General features: G+C 42.9%; 2 protein-coding genes across 2 annotated transcripts; one reads left to right on the top strand and one right to left on the bottom strand.

Annotated features, from left to right (window-relative positions):
- The first annotated feature begins 4,092 nt into the window (after window positions 1–4,092).
- LOC101986458 (olfactory receptor 13A1-like) lies at window positions 4,093–5,043 on the top strand. The gene has a single exon (XM_005351469.2). It carries the CDS (start codon window positions 4,108–4,110, stop codon window positions 5,041–5,043), a length of 936 nt encoding a protein of 311 aa, XP_005351526.1. The 5' UTR covers window positions 4,093–4,107.
- A 7,547-nt stretch (window positions 5,044–12,590) lies between these two features.
- Window positions 12,591–13,508, bottom strand: LOC101986166 (olfactory receptor 13G1-like). Its single transcript, XM_005351468.2, has one exon. The coding sequence runs from the start codon at window positions 13,506–13,508 to the stop codon at window positions 12,591–12,593; it is 918 nt and encodes a 305-aa protein (XP_005351525.1).
- Between the last annotated feature and the right edge of the window lie 4,219 nt (window positions 13,509–17,727).

Below are 17,727 nucleotides of genomic sequence, written 5' to 3'. Positions count from 1 at the left end.
TTAAATTGGATTATTTGGTATTTTGATATCTAGTTTCTTGGGTTCTTTGCATGTTTTGGAGACCAGCCTTCTGACAGATTTGGGATTGGTGAATATCTTTTCCCATTCAGTAAGCTGCCTTTTTGTCTTATTGACTGTATCCTTTGCTTTACAGAAGCTTCTCAGTTTCAGGAGGTTCTGTTTATTTATTGTTGTTCTCAGTGTCTGTGCTACTGGGGTTATATTTAGGAAGTGATCTCCTGTTTCATGCATTCAAAGTTACTTCCCACTTTCTCTTCTATCAGGTTCAGTGTGATCAGATTTATATTGAGGTCTTTAATCCATTTGGACTTGAGTTTTGTGCATGCGGATATGTCAGGGACCAGCCTCAACAAAAATATCTCTCACCAGGTTAGGGGAGTGGGGATTTAGAAATATAATAAAGAATGTGAAGACTCAAATGAAAATAATAAAAAGAAGAAATATATAGGACAGTATCAAGTGGAAATTTTTCAGTGGGTACTGAAAATTTGCCTACCTTTAATTTACAACTGCTTAAAATACTCCTGACCCCAAAGACAAAAGACTGCATTAACATGATAAAAGGAAATGAACATACCAATTGAAAGTTGCAGGCTATATTCATTGTCAAACATTCTATTGCTAGAACAAAACAAGTCACATTTACACCAAGACCAAAACATTCTGTAGGCAAATCACTCCCTGGGTGGAATCTAATGTTATCTCCTTAACTGAAACTTACTTGGATCCTTAGACTCTTGTTTGAGTTAGGAACAATCTACTTTTCTATTCCTGGAGCACAAGGTCTGGCCATCAGCCACACCTGTAGACAATAACCTTGAGAGAGCAGAACTCTCTGACCTTTCTGAACTCTCTCTCTGGGTGGGACCTTTGTTTGAGGTAGAAGCACAATAACCTTGATGGAACTAAAGGAAAGTTCCAACTCTCTGATCTTTGGTCAATGTGGAAATAGGCTCATATTTTCACACCTCCACAGTGATAGATATAGATCTATTTTCATTCTTCTACATGTTAACATTCAGTTATGTCAACACCATTTGTTGAAGATGCTTTCTTTTTTTCCATTGTATAATTTTAGCTTCTTTGTCAAAAATCAGGAATTCATAGTTGTATGGATTACTATCTGGGTCTTCAATTTGATTCCATTGGTCAATCTATCTATTTTTATGCCAACAACAGGCTGTTTTCAGTACTGTAGCTTTGTAATAGAGCTTGTCAGAGATAGTGATGCCTTCTGAAGTTCCTTTATTGAACAGGATTGTTTTGGCTATCCTGGGTTTTTTGTTTTTTGTTTTCATATGAAGTTGAGTATTGTTCTTTCAAAAATCTGTGAAGAATTGTGTTGGGACTTTGATGAGGATTGCATTGAATCTGTGGATTGCTTTTCGTAAGATTGCCATGTTTATTGTGTTGATCCTATCTATTCAAGAGCATGGGAGATCTTTCCATTTCTGATATCTCTGGATGTTTAGATGCCAAATAATGAAACAAGATCGTTTTCATGTCCCACGCAAAAATCAATACAAAAATGGATCAAAGATTAAATCTAATGCCTGAAAGAGAAGAAGAAACATTTCAAATTATCTGGGTGTTTTTCAGATAAGACTCCCAAAGCAAAAACAACAAAACCAAAAATAGACAAGTAAGATCATATCACACTGAGAAATATTATCATAGCAAATGGAAATTAACAAATACTTTCAAAGTAGTCATCTGACCAGAGATTATTATCCAGAGTAAAGACTCTCCCAGAGTCAAGGCTTTATAGCTATTATTTCATTTATTGAGTTTTCTGTGACTTTACCCTTGTTTTATTCCCTTAACATTTTAAAATAGCATGATACAGGTGCGTATCATGTCCTCCTTTTTTATGTTATGGCTTCCAATTTAGTATTTTCATCAGATTCCCAAGTGTTCTAATGAGTGGGTCTCTGACTGATTCTTGTGTCTTCTCTTAGGCACTTTTCCTTCTGTTCATTTGTCTTGTCCAATTCTGGTACGTTAGTTTTGTTTTATCTTACTTTATTTTATCATTATCCTTGAGAACTCTGTTTGTTTTCTATTGAGATACAAAAAGGGAATGGATCTGGATGGGAGGGGAGGTAGAGAGGAACTGGGAGGGGTAGAGAGAAAAATTCTATTCCCAGCAAATGGACAAAAATGTCAATTTGTGGTCCCACTGTTTAGTTTTTAGTACTGGCTGAGTGCAGGAGACATATGGCTCTAATCTATACTGGATTTTGGTAGTGCAGTCTGGTACTGAGCACAAGTTTAAGAGCTGGGCTTGATTCCTTTCCGTCTCTCAAATAGGAATCCTTTCACTGGTCTTGGGGAGCACTTCCTTCTATGTCATATTCAGTCTATAATGTCTTCTATGGTACTAAAATCTATGACATCCCTCCAGTATCCTTTCTTTTTGTGAAGTAAGTTTGATGTATAAACAGTTTTTGCAATTTGTACATCTGTGGTCATTTATCACTGGTGAATCTTAACTTTGCCCAATTCATGAAAAGATATTTGAATGCTACATGGGATTTGAACTCCAGGAATAAGATCTTTATGATCAAAAGACTTATTATTTCATATAGTTTGATGTTTTAGTCTGTCTAAAGTATTTATATAATTGTGCTTAAATTATACTTTCCTGCTACATGTTTTTTTTTTCTCATGTTTTTAGCAAGTTGTACTGGTCTCATAAAATGAGAAGTGGGTTTTCTGCTATTCAAACCTCAGAGAAACTTGGAGTTGAGCAGAACTGTCACCCCAAATTTGTTCATCACTGAATAATTCTCCATTAAATGTTTCCTAAATCTCCCCAGTATAATCACTGGCTGTATTCCTAAAATAATAGTTAATTTCTTACAGATAACGATGGTTTTGATTTACTGTTGTTTTCCTGGGGTGATTGTTTTCAATTAATTTGTACCATTTTTGTGTTTTCAAATAAAATTGACACATTTTTTAAAACCTTCACTTATATCTCATGAAACCCTACTGGATATTTAAACTCTTACCTCCAGACTTGTTTATGATTATTTCTCTTATTCTATTTTTGATTGATTTTTCAGACTACTATAAGTATTGAAAACTTTCTAATGGAGCAGTATTTAGCATTTTCCTTTTTGTTGTTTTCATTGAGCTATATTTTTCTCCTCTCCCCTCCATTCCTCTCCCCTTCCTTTCTACCCTCTCCCATGGTCCTCATGATCCCAATTTACTCAAGAGATCTTGACTTCTTCTATTTCCCATGTACATTAAATCCAGTATGTCTCTCTTAGGGTCCTCATTGTTGCCTAGATTCTCTGGGATTGTGAATTGTAGGCTGGTTTTTCTTTGATTTATGTCTAAAAGCCACTTATGAGCAAGTACATATGATATTTGTCTTTCTGGGTCTGGGCTACCTCACTCAATATAAAGTTTCCTAGATCCATCCATTTGCTCACAAATTTTAAGATGTCATTTTTTTTTGCTGTGTAGTACTTCATTGTGCAAATGTACCACATTTTCCTTATCCATTTTTCAGTTTAGGGTCATTTAGGTTGTTTCCAGGTTCTGGCTATGTAAGTGAGAAGTTGGGAGACCAGATGATAGAGTAAGGTATAAGAACCATCTCAGTGTATATCCACCCAAAAGATGTCATCATGTGTAGAATACCTGCTGTGGAGATGAGGGGAATAGCTGGGGTCAGGGTTACAGCTGTGCCTCCAAGCACCATCAGAAAAGCACAGTTTTTGGTGCTGATGGAAAAAGTAAAGCATAGAAATATCCTGCATGAAGGATGCTCTACTTAATCCACATGTTCAAGAAGACAAGGAAAGAAAAGATGTCCCTCTTGATCCAAATTAGTAGGGCAAGAGTTTCTAGGCAGAAAATTAAGAGCAAGGGAAATATATGTGGTTTCCAAATGGTGTGGTACAGAAGACAAGGAACAAAAACTAATCCATGACAAAAATACATTCACTCCTCCTTTTTCTGACAGCAGAGAATTATGAGATGATCAAGTTTGAAAATCAGATGTTGAAGTGGTAAATTGTGGTATTTTCTCAGAAGCCAACAGACACAGCAGTGGAGTTAATATTCTCCATTATGATGTTGAATCCCAACCAGACAATGGTGACAGAGTTTGTGCTGGAAGGGTTCTCAGAGAACCCTAATCTAAGACTTCTCCTGATAATCTGCTTCCTGACTCTCTACACAATGGCTCTCATAGGCAACATTGTCATCATTGTTTTGGTCACTTCCAGCACTGGACTCCACAGTCCCATGTATTTTTTCCTGTGCAACCTGGCCACCATGGATATTGTCTGCACCTCCTCTGTGCTGCCCAAGGCACTGCTTGGCCTATTGTCTGAGGAAAACACCATTTCCTTCAAGGGGTGCATGGCCCAGCTCTTCTTCCTTGTGTGGTCCTTGTCTTCTGAGCTGCTGCTGCTCACGGTCATGGCCTATGACCGCTACGTGGCCATCTGCCATCCCTTGCACTACAGCTCTAGGATGAGCCCACAGCTGTGTGGGGTCCTGGCCATGGCTGTGTGGTCCATCTGTGCTCTGAATTCATCCATTAACACTGGTCTGATGACACGGCTGTCATTCTGTGGCCCCAAGGTCATCACCCACTTCTTCTGTGAGATCCCCCCACTCCTTCTGCTCTCCTGCAGCCCCACATATGTGAATAGCATCATGACTCTTATGGCAGATGCCTTTTATGGAGGCATCAACTTCTTCCTCACCTTGCTCTCCTATGGCTGCATCATCGCCAGCATCCTGCGCATGCGTTCTGCTGAGGGCAAGAGGAAGGCCTTTTCTACCTGCTCCTCCCACCTCATCGTGGTCTGTGTGTACTACTCATCTGTGTTCTGTGCCTACATCAGTCCTGCTTCCAGCTACAGCCCAGAAAGAAGCAAAGTGACCTCAGTGCTGTACTCGGTCCTCAGCCCAACCCTGAACCCCCTCATCTATACGCTGAGGAACAAGGATGTCAGGCTGGCCCTGGGGAGGCTCCTGCCCTCTTTCTCACATTAAATGGAAAGGGTAGCCTGTTCTCCTGGCCTGGCCTGTTCTTACACATGCTTTCCTCAGAGCAGCTTCATGGAGCAGGGGAGTACTTGTTGCTGTTTTAGAAAACTATTCTCTAATGCAAGGACTAGACAATTCTATTTACTGTAACCCCCAAAATAACAAAATTCTTAGAAACAATGAAAAAAATGCAAGCTTTATTCCCTGACAAGTATAAACATTTTCAAAAGTAATTGAAGTTTATGTAAATGGATATTCCACATTCCTGGTCTGGAAGATTTAAGTGGGTGACAACAGTGATAGTCACAAAACAAAGCCCTTTCCTCCAGTGCCACCATGCAAACATCACAGGACTTTGTTCAGAACTACAGCTAAGAATCTAAACTTCGTAAGGAAACTTGAGGGACAGAATGGCCATCTTGTCTTGGGAAAACCAATGTTGAATGACACAGATTTCCATTTCACAGCCTCCTTCTGAACTGTGGTTGTCAAGGCTGTTGACACTGGCATGAAGGGGCAATTGGTGGAGCAGAGATGAAGTTTAAGTTTCAAAAATGAACTCACTAGTCCTCATTGTCCGCTATGGTCAGCGAGTCCAGTTTTGTCCCATGTTTTTTCAGACCCAGGCCAGCTGGCCTTGGTGAGTTCCCAATAGAACATCCCCATTGTTTCAGTGTGTGAGTGCACCCCTCGCGGTCCTGAGTTCCTTGCTCGTGCTCTCTCTCCTTCTGCTCCTGATTTGGACCTTGAGATTTCAATCCGGTGCTCCAATGTGCGTCTCTGTCTCTGTCTCCTTTCATCGCCTGATGAAGGTTAAATATTCAGGAGGATGCCTATATGTTTTTCTTTGGGTTCTCCTTGTTATTTAGCTTCTCTAGGATCGCGAATTATAGGCTCAATGTCCTTTATTTATGGCTAGAAACCAAATATGAGTGAGTACATCCCATGTTCCTCTTTTTGGGTCTGGCTTACCTCACTCAGGATAGTGTTTTCTACTGAGAACTCAAGAACAATGGCAATGGGTTTTTGATCCTACTGCACATACTGGCTTTTGTAAGAGCCTAGGCAGTTTGGATGCTCACCTTACTAGACCTGGATGGAGGTGGGTGGTCCTTGGATTTCGCACAGGTCAGGGAACCCTGATTGCTCTTCGAGCTGATGAGGGAAGGGGACTTGATCGGGGGAGGGGAAGGGAAATGGGAGGCAGTGTCGGGGAAGAGGCAAAAATCTTTAATAAGTAAATAAATTTTAAAAAAAACAAAAATGAACTCACATTTGTTAGACTGCCTTTATGTCACATTGATGAGCCAATTGAACTGATGGGAAAGATGAATTGTTTCCAACAGTTTTGGGAGAATTAGATGAATGTCTATGCACAAAGGGTGAAGTTGAGTGCTTCTTGCACACCATAAATAAAAATCAACAAAAATGAATCATAGACAAAACTTCAAAGGCTAAACTCTTATTTTCATTCAATATATGTTGATCACAGTCATTCCCTTCTCGTTACCCTTCCAAGAGCCTCCCTACCTCCCTACCCATCCAATGTCATACTCTCTCCTACCCAGTCTGTCTGCTTCTCAAACAAACAAAAAATAAAAATAAAAATAAACCAATGTCAATAAGATAAAAAAGTAAAACAAAAGTCATAGACATAAAAAATTTTTGTTGAACACTTTCTCTTGGCCAAATCTCTTAAAACTCATTGAGAATAGAAAGGAGGAGGAGGACAGGAGAAGGGAGAGGAAGTGCATCCGAGACTACTTCTAGGATATGGTGCAAAGATGACTCGGTGGAGAAAGAGCAGCATCTACAGCAACAGCTGCCAACACAGTTCTGCATCGTTTTCAGACTAAACACATTCTCCCTCATCCTGCTTCCTTGACCCTTCTTATACATTCTACCATACTAGGACTTGTGATGTAACTCAAATATGTTATATTAATTAGCTTTTCATCCTTATGACCAAAATATTTTTTCCAAAACATTTATTCTGTCTCATGGCTTTAGAAGCTTCAGTCCATGGGCGCTTGGCTCTTTGCTTTGCCCTATTGTGAAGCAGGGCCTCATGGCAGTGGGATAATGTGGTAGAGAAACTTCCTCACCCTGTGATAGCCCAGGACACATATTAGAGGAACACCTGTTCTCAACTGGCTTTCTCCTTTCTAGAAAGCCTGAGATTTCTAGTATCTAGTCCCTGGGATGGTATTGCCCACATTGAGAGTGGATGTCTTGCTTCAGTGAATCCTTTCTGGAAACACTCTCACCTGCATGGACAGAAGGCCCATAAGTGATCTCCTAAGTAATTCTGGATCCAGTTATGGTGAGAAAAAAAAGATTAACATATGTGTCATTGACCTCAGCCTGTTTCACCTGTTGGTTCCTTTCACACTGTTTGCTTCACCATCAAGTCACATTTTGTACTACTCCTTCTGTTATTAGTCACATGACTGCTGTTTAAGCTGTAGAACAACTGGTAATGACCCAAACACTAAGTATTCAAATGTCCACAAGCATTTATACATGAATACATCTCATAAATACATTATTTGGTATAGCTAGAAATTTCTCTCCTGCCCTACAGTTCCCAAATAACCACTCAGAGGCTTAATATTAATTACAAATTATTTGAACTATTAGCTCAGGCTTATTATTAACTAGCTCTTACAACTTAAATTAACCCATTTCTACTAGTCCATATTTTACCACAAGGCCCATGGCCTGTTACCATGCCATCATACTTCTCCAGTGGCTGCTGGCATCTCCCAAACCCTGCCTTCCTTTTTTCTCTGTATCTTTGCTTGGATTTTCAGCCTGGCTCTTGGCCAAATCAGCTTCTTTATTAACCAATGATAATAAAACATATTCACAGCATACAGAAGGGTATTCCACATCAATTTGGGAATTCTCATCACAGTGAGACATGCCAACATTACCTACATGGAACACAGTATAACAGTGATCTTCCAAGAAAAGTCAGTTCACACAAAATACACCAGACACTGGGTCCTAAGTCAGAATTTTGACTAAGGAAAACTATGAAGTGTCACTGTGTCTAGAAAAGGATTACTGTGCCAGTGACTGGCTCTGGTCTGACCTGAGTGTGTATTGAAATTAGGGGAGGCTCGGCAGGCATCAGAGGCTGTCCAGCTCAATGTCATAATCTTTTTTATTGCTCCTATAATGGGTGTCCTTCCCTTAACCTGAGATACAGACTATGCTCTAAGGAATCTTATGAAATAATGATGAGAAAGACATAAAAAAACAAACCAGGGCTATAGAGTCTACAGGAGGTGTGGACTGAGAACAGGGATTCCTCATCCTTATAACGTTGTAGTGGCTGTTGCACAGAAGTTCAAGGAATTTAATTAGGACTCACTAAAGACTTATACTCCATTATTAATTAGTAGTGAGGTTTGGTTCAGTGAGTCACAGAAGTAGCTTAATGTTTAAGAGCGGTGTTCTTACACCTAAATACATTAGAATGTATTAGATGTGTGGAAATATGTAAGAGTTGTTTTAAAAATTGAAATGATCAGCAAATCTAGTACAAAATAAAATATTTCCTATATACGGACTTGAATATGTTGTCTGAGGTGACAGCTTAGCCTACATCTCAATAATCAGGAGATGCATACATGAAGCATTTTTCCTGCTGCTTTCAGAGTTTCTCTCTAAAAGTCTTAGAGTCTTTGAGGAAGAAAATAAGATTTTTTGAGGATTGTTTTGAATTCCTTTTTTCTCAGGGTATAAATGAGGGGGTTGAGAGATGAGGTCACAGTGGTATATAAAGTATTCATGGCCTTGTACAGGAGCCCAGAAGATTCCACAGTGGGCCAGATATACGTGTAGAACACTGTGGAGTGATACAGGGTACCAGCACTGGTGGGTAGAACAGGTGGAGAAGGTACTCTTCTTGCTTTCTGCAGAGAAAAATAAGAGCAAATCAGAGCAAATAAGTAGAACGATGGTGATGATGAAGCCATAGGACAACTAGCTAACAACAGAAATAAAATCAGCACCTTTACCTGGGAACCCTTTGGAAGAGCCTGTCCACTCTCCTGCCTCCATTTCCTGAAGACTCTGAAGATCCATGAGGGAGACCCAACCCTTGTTTTGGGCACCATTCCTTTGTATCAGCCTCCAATACCCAGAGGCGCTCTGCACCTGCAAGTCCACTGGCCACACTGGCTTGAGAACTGGGTAACTGATCTTCCATTCCTCTGCCTTCTATTACAAATTCCCCAGTCTCAGCCCCAGTCCCGTAGCAAACCACTTGCACAAGAGTCCCGTCTTCCCTCTCAGACTCAACTCCATGGCAACTGCACCAAATATCACAGCAGATCAAGCTTTACTCCTCCCTGTGGACCCTTTCAGCACTCTCCCTTTTTATAATTTCTTCTGTTTTATTGTTTAAAGAAAACAAACTAGCTTTTTTCATTATACATACTAATCCCAGTTTCCACTCCCTCCCTTCCTCCCATGCCCTTCACCTTCCCCCCACCCTAACCCCATCCACTCCTCAGAGAGGGTAAGGCACGTTGCTTCGGGGAAGGTCCAAGGCCCTCCCTACTGTATCTAGGCTGAGCAAGGTATCCATCCAAAGAGACTAGGTTCCCAAAATGCCAGAACAAGCAGTAGGAATAAATCCTGGTGCCACTGCCATTGGCCCTGCATTCTTCCCCAGCCATACATTTATCACCCACATTCAGAGGGACTAGTTTGGACCTATTCTGGCTCCTTCCCAGCTGGTTGGAGTTGGTGAGCTCCCATTGGCTCAGGTAAGCTGTTTCAGTGGGTGTCCCCATCATGGTCTTTACCTCTTTGCTCATAGTCTCACTCCTCCCACTCTTCAACTGGACTTTGGGAGCTCAGCCCAGTGCTCTATTACAGGTCTCTACCTCTGTTTCCATCAGTTGCTGGATGAAGGTTCTGTGGTGACATTTCCGATAGTCATCCATCTGACTACAGGACAAGGCCAGTTTGGGCCCCTCTCCATTGTTGTTTAGGGTCTTAGCTGTGGTCATCCTTTTGGATTCCTGGGACTTTCTCTAGTGCCAGGTTTCTTGCTAGCCCCATAATGGCTTCCTCAATCAAAATATTTCTTTCTTTGTTTTCATCTCTATCCTTCCTCCATCTTGACTATCCCACGTCCTCAAGTTAACTTCAGCACTCTCTTTTAGTCCATCCTAACCCTTCCTTGCAGCCCCCAATACCTATAAACATGCTCTACCCCGACCCCCAGTGGGAGAGGATAAGTGGACAGGGCAGAGGAAGGGTATTAGAGAGGGAGAGACAGGGAGGAGGAATAAGTAGAATTTAGGACATTTGAAGCTATAGATTTGATATATGGTTTAAATGAAGTTATACCACTTAGGGTGTTAATATCTTCCCAAGAGCCTGTGACTATATAACAAACAACAGTTCCATGCTTTGGAAAATTTTTAAGTTGACAGCATGGGAGTTCAATCATCCCCCAAAACACGGTAGGCTATTGCTGTTGCCCTGGGTGGCCTCCTAGAATTTGAGGGTAGTCCTTATTGCTGAAGACATCATACACTTCAGATGCAGGATTTGGAGGAATCCAATTGTATTTCACCCAGAAGCCTCCTCCCTGAGGATGAACTTTCATAATACCAGAAGGTGATATATAGACTGCCAAGGAAGGAAGACAATTGGTATCTTTCCCTCTGTGTTACCTATGAACTACGACAACAAGCAGCATGGCAAGATTTCCCTAAAGGTATAACAGCAACATTTATGTCTTGGCAGTAGCCAAAATCTGTCTAATTGGACTCAGAGCCCCTCAGTAGGACAGAATTCTTGCCTAGCACTGTAAAGCCATCCAACTACAGGGGTTGGACAGGTCACAGACATATAGAAGAACCTTCTACTGCCACGTTCCCAAACCAATACAAACTCTACCAGTATACCCACAGATAGGTGCAGCTCTCTCTCTTCATCAAAGCTTCTTAATGTATAGGAAGCCAAAACTGATCAAAATGCATGGAGGAACTGACTGTGAGCTGCCCAGCCCTAATGTGTATTGTAGACCTAATGTATGTTGAAGATACAAAACAACCTCCACACCTAAGTCTCAAGGAACATCAGGGAGGAGGGAGTGACAAAACTATGAGCCAGAAGATGGAGATATATACTGCAACACTGTTTTATCTACACAGGACAGGAGCTGTATTTACAAACCCTCAAGAAAGTGGTTATTTAAACAAGACCTGAACAATGACAACCCCAGCTGATATGCTGATGTGGGTGGTGGAGATCTGAAGAGCCCTCGGCAACTAACCACTGCTCAGAATGAGGATCAGTCCTCCCCATGGACTAGCCCCGTAATTAGTTATCCAGTACCAAGTGGTCAGCTCTAAATGCATATGAATATGACAATTCCAAATGAATTTAGCAGGTTTTATTTGCATATTTATTCCTGCATGGGTAAAAACAGAACAAATAAATAAAAAGGAAGTCATGAAGCTGAGAGAAAAAAGATTGAAAGGAGAGGAAATGATAAAAAACACTATACACACATATGAGCTATAAGACAAACCTCAAAAATATGAAAATTAGCTAATTAATTGAATCCGTATTGAAAGGAGCAATAAAAAGCAGCCATTGGAAGGTACACAGGTCAACCAGAAGAAGACAGAGAGATCAAAAGGCCATCAGAATTAGCCCATGACCTTGATACAGTACAAGCCAGAAGTGAGGGTTGGGTTTGGCATCAAAGGTCTTTGGATTTATTCCAAGAAGTCAGCAGACCCTGAAGGACAATAGCTATAGTCACCCTCATAGTTCCCTTTCTACCTACAACCTCCAAACTGACAGGCTGCCAATCATACGCCGTACCTGCTACATCACTCCACAGTGGAAATGATGAGGCCCTGGGTTCAAGAAACCTCTTGCTGCTAGCACTGTGTGCTACTGACACCCTCAGAGTGAGAGCCAGCTTTGGCAGGCCTTATCTCATCACACAGGGCCACAACATGCCCACAGAATACCCACAACATACCCACAGCATGGCAAGAATCTCCATGAAAATTCTTTCAGATGTATACTTAAAAGTGGAAGGAAATCAAATTTTCAGATATTTTACTAACAGGAAAGACCAATTGTCCTCAAATGACAAAGCCCGTTTTTATTCTCAGGTCCCCTGTCTACATGCAAGCCACAACCGAGGCTTATACTCAGCCTTTGTTTTTAACCCTTTGTGGGTTAAAAGAGAAGAGGTGCACACAGCACTGTCTACTCAGAGCTCCTGGCTCAAGTGACAGCAGCAGAGAGGGCTAGGAATAAGCCACACCCACTTTTGTTGTTTTGGGGGATTCACTTAACTGTTGAATATCGTAGCTTTATGGATGCCCCTCTGACCCTACAGAGTATCAAGGAGAGGTCCCATGGCTTCTCAGTGAAGGGAAGCAGTCAAATAGTTGTCTCTTGTGGGTCCACAAATTGTGTCTCCAGGAAAAGTAATATGGACCACTACCAAACCTGAGATCCCCCAGTGCAGCAGAGAGGAAGGCAGCAGGGCCAGCAATGACTCAGCAGCAGGACAGAAGTCTCCTAAGGGCAACTTTGACATCCTTGTTCCTCAGAGTGTAGATGAGGGGGTTCAAGGTGGGTGCCACAGAGGTGTAGATGACAGACACCACCTTGTCCTTGTTCAGTGAGTAGCTGGAGGAAGGGCGGATGTACGTGTAGATGACGGTGGAGTAGTACATGCTCACCACGATGAGGTGAGCAGAGCAGGTGGAAAAGGCACGCCGCTTGCCCTCAGCAGAGCGAATCCTCAGGATGCTGGCCACAATACAGCCATAGGAAATCATGGTCACAGAGAAGTTCCCTACGGCCAGAAACACATCTGCAGCAAAGGCCATGGCTTCGTTCAGTTGTGTTGGAGCACAGGAGAGCTTCAGCAGTGGGGGAATTTCACAGAAGAAGTGCTCTATCACGTTGGAGCTGCAGAAGGGTAGACGCAGCATCAGGCTTGTGTGCACGCTGGTGTTAGTCAGGCTGATGGCCCAGACAAGTCCAGCCAGGAACATGCACACCCTAGGGCCCATCCAGGCACTATAGTGCAGGGGGCAGCAGATGGCCACAAAGCGGTCATAAGCCATCGCTGAGAAGAGCAGAAGCTCTGCCCCCAGTGACCATGTGAAGAAGAAGAGCTGGGTCATGCAGCCCCCGTAAGAGATGGTCCTCTTCCCGACCATGCTGTCCAGTAGCTTGGGTAGGATCGTAGAGGTGCAGAGGATGTCCACCATAGCCAGGTTGACCAGGAAGAAGTACATGGGGGTGTGTAGGGATGGGCTGGCACTGATTGTCACCATAATGAGCAGGTTTCCTGAGACTGCAGCCATGTAGAGACAAAGGAAGCTGAGGAAAAGTGGTACCTGAAGATGAGGCATCTCTGAGAATCCCAGGATGAGGAACTCGGTGACCAGTGTCCCATTCATCATAAAGTTGGGGAGGCCTCAGGATCCAGGAGCAGTGGGTTTTCTGTGGCAGCTCTGACAGGGTCTGAAGAGGAAACACATTCTCTAGTCCAAGTCTGTGCTAACCACCCACCCCAGGTGTGTTGAAATCCACCTAAATTTCAGACTGCCTCGGGTAAGAACAGAGCAATGTGCCACCCAGTGCTGCATGTATGTTTCTAGGTGTGGGACTTCTAGGAGACTTCTGTGACCATTCATGAGCCTTGGGGGCCCAGGGTATTTCTCCATTGAGAGGGTTCTTTCCCCAGACTTCAAGGACCATGGAGAATGGCCAGGAAGACTCCAGGGGTGGAAGTCTGTGTGACCTGCTAACAGGGATAGCTGCGGGTCCTTTCTAGTCAAGGGCTCAGAGAGTGGATGAGAATGGGAAGAATGAGGAAGATGGCAAGTGTCCCTCACCTGGACATACAAAACACCGTCAACCATGGTCTTCAAGGGTGACCGGTGCACTCACCTATGTAAATCCCATCCATCCATCTGTGTGTCACTGGAACTGAAGATCAAAGGCTTTAAAGTAGGGCACTGGGCAAGACTAAGCCCTGTCTCACCCTTACACCCATGTAGCCACACATTGGCCTCAAACTATTTCTTGATTTGGACATAGACCTCAACTCTCCTATCTGTCTCAGGTATTGTCTGCAAGGTGGATGACCTTATCTGAATAGTACAAGGTTGTGTCCCTGTAGGGGTGACCAGAAGGTCATGGACCACATCACCCGTGGAGTGTGCTCCCTGGTTCTGGAGATGCTGTAGAGTTCAACTCAACATCTGTGAAGGGAGTAGAAGGAAAAGAAGAAGAAGAGGTGGGAATAGGAACAGAAAGACAGAGAAAGGAAGACGGAGACATAAGTACAGGGACAGAAAAACAGGGAGGCAAAGATAGGGAGAGACAATACAGAGAGAGAGAGAGGGAGAGAGAGAGAGAGAGAGAGGCAGAGATGGGAGAGATAGAGGCAGGTTCTGAGAGGGGGGGTTACACTATGGTTTGACCAAGTAGTCCATTTTTTTATAAGCTTGCAGAACTTTCTCAAAAAATAGCAGCTTAAATGGTCTCTTGAACCTTGGTCACATAGGAAGAGCAATATACTCCTACTACCAAAACATTGTCATTAACATTCAAACACATGTATAGCTACAAGTACAACCAACACAAAACTCACATGGTATGTCTATAGCATGAATCTTCCCAGGTGTCCTCTCCAGACATTTTTTTCCTAACACCTCTCTTTCTTTCTCCAACTTCATTAGAACCAAATTAAGTTTAAAATATTTAAAGAGCATATGATCGCATCTCTAAGTTAAGAGAGGGCATTAGGATGTCTGTGTGAGGACCAGAGTCCCTGCATCCTCTATAATGGAACAGCTATAAAGCTCACAGGGAGAAATCAGGCCCTGAGGGACCAATTAGGCAGAACCACACTGGCTTCTTGAGGAGGACTGACTGGGGAGATGACCAAGCCTCTCCTCAGACAATACAGCACACACTTGGTAGGACCCATGGCCCAAGGGCCGGTCTCTGCCCTGCTACCCAGGGACTTGCTGTCTGCCAACATCACCAGTGACAGCAGAGGCCAAAGGGAGTGTTCAGGCAGATGAGATGTTTGTGCCTTGAGCCAATTTTCTCCTTAAATCACTTCTTTCAATCTCAAAGAGTCCTCATTCCAGATAGAAACACTTGAGAGGCCAAGGGCAGACACATTCCCAGCTCTATTGTCTGTCCTCTGACACAGACTGTAACTGGTCACAGTCAGCTTTATCTGCTCTAAGTGGATAATGTCCTCAGGCTGGTGCAGCTGTCACAATTCTGCTCTTCACCCAGTGAAAAAAAAAAAACAAAACAAACTTCACCTAAGCATGGTCTTCCAGCCTGTGCCCCATCATTTATGTGCTCAGTTATAATTTGTTGGTCACAGCTCTGAAGCAGGTCTCGAAGCAAACTCAGGCAACAGTGCTGGCTTGCCTCAGCAGGGCTCTCCCCACCCTACAAACCAACACACAAGGCTACACTGGTGCTGCAAATCTCTATCCATTGCTTCTAAATGCTCAGCTCCTTCTATAGCTGTGATTGAGGCTAGGACTTCAACCTCCAATACCATGTCATTGTATGTTGAGAAAAAGAGGAATTATCGGGATCTTGCCACTTCACAAAAGCCCATCATCTGATTACAAGACCCCAGTGCATAAGCCCATGGGGAAATTTTTATACTCAAGCCATAGCCTTCTCCTTTCATTGAACAATCTCTGACCATTCTACTTGGAAGAAATGATTTGGGCACTGGCTTTTCAAGACATGGTTGTGTTAATGAGAGACAAGACAGAAATTGAAGTGTTCAGAGTTGGCCTTAATCAATGTAAGAAGGAGATAAATCAGAAATCAGACTTCTTGCTTTTTCCCAGCTCTCTGTTCCCAGAATGCACCACCACCACCCAAGGAAGTGACCGGGAGTTGGTTTCAAACCCACAGCTATAGTAAAAATGAAATTCACCTCTAGGTGGAGACACGCCCTTGTTGCCTCCCTCCAGTGTTAGACCACTTCAACAAGTCAAAGACCGGCTGTGGGGTGGGGTTCCCCCTAGAAAAGAGAGTTCTCCTTAAGATAGTATATACTTTCTGTCCTAGGACTCTCTCCCCTAGCACAGGAACTGCCATGAGACTTGCCTGGGTCTGCTGCCTTTCTGAGTCCTAACTCAGGGACAGAACTATTCCTTTTGCTTTCCTTCTGTCTTTTTTCTTTCAGGTGCTGGACAGAGTGTGAAAATGCCTGAAACTCCCTGACACTCTCTCTGCTACCCACCTGTGACTGTCTGCTACCACAAGACTGGTTTTCATACATGGATTATTTTCCCCTTCTTTTCGCCATTCTTTTCTTCCAGGGCAGTCACAAGATTTAGAGTGCTTGCCATGGATTTTTTTATTTTAATTCCCTAACCCTTTGGGCCTTCTTCCTTTCTTTCTAAACAATCCCCCTAGCCATGTGGCTTACTGCCATATCTATTTGACTGTTTTATTTCCAACAGAATGCCTCCATCCCACCTCCCCTTCTCCATTCTTTTCCTCTGGGCAGCTGCAACATTTCCAGCTTGTCTGAACCCGAGGTTTTCCTTTTCAGCTCCAATAAGCTGTCCTTGCATTTCCCTGTGAGTCGGTCCTTAAGGTAACATATTACTAATACTTGAACCTCAGCAAGGGACCCAACTTTCCTGATATGACATGATGGCTGCACTCAGACTCTCCACGACTGCACTCCTTTCCTGTCCTTTAGTTAGTTTGCCAGCTAAGAAAATGAACTCATTCCTAACCCCCAGAAGCTTTCAGACACTTCAAAACCCGAAAAATAATAACACCCCAAAACTCACGATACCTTCTGTGGGAACATTTTATTTATCCAGAATATACTTTGCTTCTTAAAGAAAGCCCCTCGCCGAACCCAAATGAGATGGTAAAGGTCATTACTGAGGCTCCTACCCACATCACAATTGCTGTAGCTAGAGATACAATGTGAGAGACAGCAAGTATGCCCTCCTTCGGTATAGCTTGACACACCCATGGCCACCCTGAATCAAGGTGGCTTTGGTGGCCCTGGGAGAGCTTGGTCTACAACAATGGCAATGAAATAATCAGAACAATAGAGCATGGAGTGAGATCTGTGGTCATGGGGTTGTTGACATTCTCCACTGGAGAAGAGAGGTCACAAGCACCACTCTTTCCTGTCTATCTGTACAAAATCTTAGAAATGCTAAGGTACACAGATATTAAACTTGATAAGGGCAGGACTATTAATTAATGCAGCTGTCCATCAAATCATTCATTCACCAAGCTTAACTTGACAGAGTCTTTGTTTGGTCTGTCTACCCTTGGAGTATTCGGAATACATAGACGATGCTTTAACAGTCTGTCCAGGAAAGTCACACCACATTTCCTGTAGCACACATTCAGCCAATCTACCACCACACTGCCTGCAATACACTCAAACTTGTCTGGTCTCAGAAGCTAAGGAGAGTCAGGCCTGGTTAGTATTCACTCACGTGGAAGAGCCTACTATACAGAGCAACAATTTATAGTCTTGTCTTAAGGTTACTATATTACATGTCACAGAACAACAAAGATGAAGTAAGGTTTCTTATAAGGAGATCCTTATAAGGGGAGGGGAGAGGAGAACTTGAGGGAATGGGATAGTCGAGA

The sequence above is a fragment of the Microtus ochrogaster genome, chromosome 8 (assembly GCF_000317375.1).
Source record: "Microtus ochrogaster isolate Prairie Vole_2 chromosome 8, MicOch1.0, whole genome shotgun sequence".
NCBI classification, from domain to species: domain Eukaryota; kingdom Metazoa; phylum Chordata; class Mammalia; order Rodentia; family Cricetidae; genus Microtus; species Microtus ochrogaster.
This window is presented reverse-complemented; position numbering and strand designations above follow the sequence as displayed.